General features: G+C 47.2%; 1 protein-coding gene across 1 annotated transcript; it reads left to right on the top strand.

Moving 5' to 3' along the window:
• The first annotated feature begins 261 nt into the window (after positions 1-261).
• Positions 262-6,801, top strand: SERPINA4 (serpin family A member 4). Its single transcript, XM_087447749.1, is given in 7 exon segments — positions 262-906; position 1,017; positions 4,477-4,766; positions 5,642-5,693; positions 5,696-5,799; positions 5,912-5,913; positions 6,603-6,801. Coding segments are annotated over 7 exon segments (1,293 nt in total).
• Positions 6,802-7,277: the final 476 nt, after the last annotated feature.

The following is a 7,277-nucleotide window of genomic DNA, read 5'->3' as shown; positions in this document are numbered from 1 at the left end:
GCTCACAGAGCTGGGAAATGAAATGAGATGTGAAAGCAAATCTTTGTAAATCTAAAGCAGGGCCACAGGATGTCACTGTCATCACACACGTGGGGGGTGCTGGGAGTTTGCTGGTCTGCTCCAGGCCCATCTGCAAGAGTTGAGGGTGTCACCTACCACCCCGGGGCCCTGCCACCACTTGACTTCTCAGTAGGGTTGGGTGTTCTGCTAGGGAATTTCCTGGGCATTCCCTTTCCTCCTATAGACCTGAGAACAGATAAGATGCATCTTGCCGACCACCTACTCCTCCTCCTGGCTGGGCTCCTGGGCCTTTCTCACAGTCGGCTGCACCCTGAGCATGCCGGCCAGGGTCACACCGACAGCCCCCATCAGGAGGCTCCGGGCACTGGTGAGGGCTCCTCCAGCCTCAAGACTGCCCCGGGCAATACCGCCTTTGCCCTCTGCCTCTTCCGCCTGATGGCTTCGCAAACCCTCTGGAACAACATCTTCTCCCTGCTAAGCATCTCTGCCGCCTATGCCAGGCTGTCCCTGGGGGCTCTCTCACACAGCCGGATCCAGATCCTCAAGGGTCTAGGCTTCAACCTCAAGGAGATGTGCAAGGCCGACACCCACTGGGGCTTCCACACCCCCTTGCACACTCTCAACCCCCCTGGAGACAGTCTGGAGACACGCATGGGTAGCACCCTATTCCTGAGCCAGGAGCTGGCACTCCTTCAGAGGTACCTTAACAACACCGAGGCCTTCTATGGTTCCAGACTCTTCTGCACTAAATTCCACGACTCTGCGGGCACAACCCAGCTTATCAAGGACCATGTCAACGAGGAAACTGGAGGGAAGATTGTGGATTTGGTCAGCGCACTCAGCACAGATATCACGATGGTGCCGGTGAATTACGTTTACCTTTGGGTGAGAGTCACTTCATTGGTGGATCCTGTATCTTCCTTCTCCTTCTAATTTATTGATGGATTAAATACCAAAAAGAAAAAAAGAGAAAGCAGGTGGATTGGGTCTGATAGGGTTGAGCAGCCCTCAGAAGATTTAACATTAGAGGGTCAGATATTTAAGATTTTTTGTATAGTATTGAGGTTTCCCTCCCTTCATGTCTTAGACATATTTTCTTAATAACAGTAGTGCATGAAATGCATTCTATCCAGTGATCAGCAGTTGAACTGCTAGATTCATATCGAAGCTCTGCCACTTCAACAGTGTAAACAGGGCAGGCTGTTTGTTTAAAGGATAATAAGAGACTCTGCTTCAAAGTTTTATTTTGAGGGATCAAATGATATTTGTATAGCCCCTAGAAGAGGGCCTTAAGGGATAGGCAAATTACAGCCCACAGCCAAATCTGATGGGCCCCCTGCTTTTGTAAATAAAGTTTTATTGGCACACAGCCACACCCATTCAGGTATGTATCGTCTCATGGCTGCTTTCAAACACAGGCAGAGATTAGCAGTTGCTACAGAGACAGAATGACATGCAAAGCCTAAAATATTTACTTTCTGGCCCTTTGCAAAAGAAGTTTGCTGACCCCTGGCCATTACATATGCTCAGTGAATAATTAAAGTAATTGTAATTACTCTAATGATGACAATGCTCATTTTGAAAAACTTTAAAAATACAAAGACGTATAAAAGAGAAAATAAAAATTACCCATAATGCTACTAGCGTGAGGCAACCAATGTTAACCTTTTAGCATAATTCCTTCCAGTCTTCCATTTACTCACATATGTTAACACAGTGGAAATTACTGTGGGGGAGAGTTTTGTACAGTCAGTGTCAGTCAGGGTTTCATCAGAGGAGCAAAGCCACCAGGAGTGTTGAAAGAGAAGGGACTGTTATCGGAATCAGACCTTGCATGATTGTGGGAGCGGCTGGGGATGTGAAGGTGTGGAGGAAGAAGGATTTGGAGGGACAGAAAGTCACTGGTGTAGGGGGACAAATTGGTACAAGTGGATAAGACAGGACTCTATACGCCAGGCACATCCAGCCATCAGAGTGGTTCCATGTAGGGGGATCTTATGGAAAGGCCCATGCTGGGCACCTGGTGGTGGCCTGGGGACACTGTTGATCAGCAGGGCTAGAGTTGGGACAATGTGTATACTATACAATGAACTTGGAGGAGGGTGTGCACATGCTGGAGCACTCAGGGCTCCTCTGGGTCTGTCCATCATTCTTTCTGCCTGGAAAAACCTTCAGTGTGCGATTGTGACTTCGCATCTACCTCCCAAACTCACGCTTGTAACACCTTGAACCCAGAATCTACAAGGAAGAGATTCTGGGAAAAAATTCCAGACTAATAATCCAGCCAAACTGATCATCACTTGCATTTTACATGTGGAATTTTCATTCACCATTAAGAACTTTTTTTAAAACCTTTTTAATTCTGCAATAACTATAAATTCATAGGGAATTGCAAAAATAGTACATAGACCATGTACGTTTCACCCACATTCCCTAGAAAACATCTTATATACCTGTAGTACAATAGCAAAGCCAGGAAATTGACAGTGGTGCAATTTACAGGCTTTATTCAGATTTTACTAGTTTCTGTATGCACTCTGTGTGTGTGTGTGTGTGTGTGTGTGTGCGCGCGTGTTAGTTTTATGCTATTGTAAACTTTATTTGGATCTCATTTTAGTGGTTGCACAACATGCTGCTGACTCCATTCCTTTTAAAATGTAATATAATTTAAATGTATAGTATATATCATCACCCCACTTACAGCTCTGGCCAAAAATAATGAAGATTTTTGGTTCTCTCTTCCTGGAAGAGACATAGTTCCAAAGTGGGTTAGTGTTCTTGGCACATGAAAGAGAGGTTCTCCAGAAATAGAAGGGGGATAGAGACATCCTGCCCTCTGACACAGCTGCTGTCACTCTGGGGACCTAAATGTAGCCCCAAGACCTCAGTCAAGGTCACGTGGTGGGAGCAGTGGAACAATCGTGGCTTATCTTCAAAAATGAAAAGTAGCTGGAAGAAAACAAACTAAAGATGTGCCGGGTCTCTGTAGATGAGATTATATTGAGAGGTATTAAAGTAGACTTGAATTATTTTAAAAATGGGCTACATTCATGAAGAGAAAGACTTTATATGGTAAAGATGACAATTCTCCCCCAAATTAAACATTTAATGTCATCTCAATCAAAATTCTAACAGGTTTTTTTTTTTTTTGCCTTTTTGGTAGCAGTTAACAAGCTGATTCTAAAATGTATATGAGAGTGCAAAGGGCCAAGAATAGCTCAGATGGGAAAACTTTGCTGCCAGAGTGCAGGACTTATTATAAATCTATATTAATTTAGGTTGTGTGGTGCAAATAGACCAATGGGACAGAATAGACATGCCAGAATAGAGCCCAGAAATGGCCCCATGGATACCAAAGCTAGCACGACAGAGCCTTGGGGAAAGGATGGATTTTTTTTTTTTTTGAGGAAGATTAACACTGAGCTAACATCTGTTACCAATCCTTCCCTTTTTTGCTGAGGAAGATTGGCCCTGGGCTAACATCTGTGTCCATCTTCCTCCACTTTATATGGGACGCTGCCGCAGCGTGGCTTGATAGGCAGTGCATAGGTCTGAGCCCAGGATCCAAACCTGCGAACCCTGGGCTGCAGAAGCAAAGCGTGAAAACTTAGGCACTATGCCACTGGCCCAGCCCCAGATTTTTTTTTTTAAATTGATGCTGGGGATAACTAGGTACCCAAAAGGGGAAGTAAATTGTTTTGGACCCCTCCCTCCCACCAATCATAAGTATTCATTCCAGGTGGAGTAAAGTCCTAAATGCAAAGGTAATACTAAAGCTTCTAGGAGATAATACAGGAGAATATCTTCATGACCTTGAGGTAGGGGACATTTTCCTAAACAAGACACGGAAGACCTAACCATAAAAATAAAGACCGATATGTCCACTGCATTAAAGTCAAGAATTTCAGTCACCAAAACACACCATATGAGAGGGAAAAGACAAGGCAGAGAGGGAGAGAAGGTATCTGTCGCACACATAATTGATGTACAATTAGTGTTCAGAAAGAACTCCTACAAACTACTAAGAAACAGACCTATAGAAATACAGGGAAAAACATAAACTGGCACTGACCTAAAAAAAAATGGATATCTAGTAGGTCCACAAACATACAAAATGTTTCTCAACCTCATTTTTAACCAAGAAAGTGCACATCAAAACCACAATGAGCCATCACTATACGAACATCAGGTTGGCAAAATTTCTAAGTGCAACAGTTCAAGTAATTGGTGAAGACACGAAACAACCTGTCAATATCTTCTGGAATCTCTCACTTTAGAACTTAATGAGCCCCGAGAAATCCATTCCCCAGGCCTATCAGATTTTGAGTGATCTGGTACCCACTGATGGGATGGTAAGGTGGGGGTCTAGAGTGACAGTTGGGGGGCATCCTCTGGCTGGAGGATTGGCTTGTTGGTCCACGGATGCCCTGTACCTTCTTTCCTTCTTCCCTGCAGCTCTGTGGGAGAAGCCATTCACTCTCTAAACAACCTCTCCCCAAGACTTCTATGTTGCTGAGGACACAGCAGTCAAGGTGCCTATGATACTGCAGAATACGCAGCACCACTGGCGTCTTCACGACAGACACTTGCCCTGCTCAGTGCTGCGGATGGGTTACAAAGGAAACACAACAGACCTTTTCATCCTTCCTAACCGAGGGGAAATGAAACAAATGGAAGAGGGTTTGACTCCAGAGATGCTAACAAGGTGGAACAACTTGCTCCAGAAGAGATAATACATGTGCCACGTGATGATGAATCTGCAGCACTGCCCTTCAAATGGACCCTTCTAATGGAAGCCAGTGCCCCCGAATAGGAGGCGACGGTCAAATTATGGAAGAATTCTCATTTGCTCTAAGACTTTCCACGGGTTTCCTTAAATAATGAACTCTTCTATTGCATTTAAAATAGGATTCCATTTTCTAAAATAAGATATCCCCCCCCATTGGTGAAAAGAGAACCAGACTAGGTGTTAAGAGTCCTGGTTCCAGATGTGGCCCTTGTACTGCACAAGACTTGGGTGAAGTGACACTGGCTCTTGGAGGGTCTACCCGTGTACGCTGAATGGGTAGACCTCCAGTCAAGACGGCTGACTGAGCCGGCATGGAGGGGTTTAAGAAAACTCCATCCACAGCCTCAGGAAGTAGCAAGGAAGTTTCACATCACCCTGGGGCTATGGGTGGGAAAAGTCTCCAACCATATATAAGAAAAGGAACTCAGCCCGAGGCCATATGTGGTAGAAAATTCACGCAACTCATGTGGCAGAGGAATTTGATCCAAAGAAATCATCTGGTTGCAAACAAGCAAAACCCACAGGGCCCCATCAGAGACAAAGACTAAACTGACATGTAGGGACACCTGCATCTCCCTGGGCGCCTGGCACGCCCACAGAAAGCAACCTCTGCTGAAGATGAGCTCTCAAGGGAAGGAGCTCCCTCAACAGCAGGCCCTAGGGGGAAGGAGCCAGGCCTTAAGCCACCAGCTGACATGGTGAAATGGGTGTTTGTGGTGACAGAACTCAGACGGAGTGGAGCCAGCTAGAGAGTGCAGTCAAGGAGAGCACAGCCCGCTGGGGTCCCTGACCTGCTCACAAGGCCCCTATTTAACCCCATGCCTCTTTTAGGTGTTTTTACGGGGAGCTCAAGCTGTATTCCCCAAGTTCTCCATTTCCGGCTCCATAAATTAGGTCAGATTTTGCCCGAGCTGGGCTTCACGGACCTGTTCTCGCAGCGGGCTGCCTTGTCTGGTGTCACCAAACAGCTAAACCTGCTGGTGTCCAGGGTAAGTCATCGGTAGCTATCCACCCCTGGGGACCCCGGTGGGAACTGCCACCCCTCGGGAGCTGCTGCTCTCTCCGTCACCACGCGAAGTCTCAGAGCCCGAGTCTGTTCAGTCGTCCACAGGCACGGACATCCACGCACCAACCCACCACGTGCTGAGCGTGGCGCTTGGTGCTGGGGTAGTGTCCACCCAGCCCCTGCCCACAGAGAGCTCTCCCAGTCAAGTTGAGGAGACGGCGCCTCACAGATCATGGCCATGGAGAGCGACCAATGCAATGACAGACACGGAGGAAGGATATAGATGAGGCTGGGTTGGATGCATGTGCATCAAGGGATTTCTTAAGACGAGAGAAAGGAACCTGCGAGTTGAGCTCAGTAAGACAAAAGGTCGCTAGAGGGCAGAACCTTGGGTTGGAGAGTTTGAATTGCAGTTCCAGCCCCCACAGCATGAGGGGGTTACCTAGTCTCTGGATTTATTTTCCTTATCTGTAAAGTGGACGTAACACATCGACCTCGTAGAGTAGTTATGAAGATTAAAAAGAGCCTAGGCACATGTCAGTGCTCAATTAATGATTATTATTATTATCGTTATTATTATCATTCAATAATTAATGAATTATTATTGTATAAATAATGGGTCACCCAGCTCAACAGTCCGCCCAGTGTAGAAATTCTTGCTGTGACATCCCCAACTAGTGGCTTTGCATGTAGTATGGATGTCCAGCGATCTCTGGCTCCCCCAGTCTTTCCTAAACCCCCACTCACGTTCTCTCAGAGGCAACGCTTGTGATTTCCCTCCCCGAGTTTCCACAAGGCCGTCCTCGAGGTGGGTGAGGTTAGCACTCAGGCTGCAGTGGCCACCAGCAGATTTGGCATCTTTTTGTCCGCCCTGCACAATCACCAAGTCCTTTGGTTCAACCGGCCCTTCCTGGCAGTGACATTTTCCAGCAACACTCAGAGCATCCTCTTTCTGGGCAAGGTGATCAACCCCAGGAAACCATAGCCCTCCCAGGGCTGGCTTGTCTGTTACAAGCAGGAGGACGTGGCCTGGAGGGCTGGGTGTGAGCAGCTCTCTACTGAGTGCGGGACGAAGGAGATGCGAGAGTCCAGGGCAGAAGCTGTTGGCGAGGGGGAGGGATGTAGGTGGCAAGAGATGGGTGTGGACTGGACACCCAGCTCCCCAGGCTGTGTAACCTCAGGCAGATCATCTAACCTCTTTGAGCAAGTTTCCATCCCAGAAAGTTGGAGAAACTCTCCAGGGTGGTTGTATGGATTAAACAAAATGATGGCTACGAGGAGCCTGATTCGGTGCCTTGTACACAGTAGATACTCTATGAATGCGTCCCTTTCCCATCGCTCTGGGGTTTTCCTGCACTCCCCTGACATACCTGGTCCCACACACAGAGGTGAGGCGCTCCAAGTTCCAATGGGTTGGTGAGGTATGTGCCGAAGGGGAAGGGGTGTGGGGCCAGCTGCCCT

Source organism: Ceratotherium simum, chromosome 24 (assembly GCF_057802395.1).
Source record: "Ceratotherium simum simum isolate JZ-2026a chromosome 24, ASM5780239v1, whole genome shotgun sequence".
Lineage (NCBI taxonomy): Eukaryota > Metazoa > Chordata > Mammalia > Perissodactyla > Rhinocerotidae > Ceratotherium > Ceratotherium simum.
This window is presented reverse-complemented; position numbering and strand designations above follow the sequence as displayed.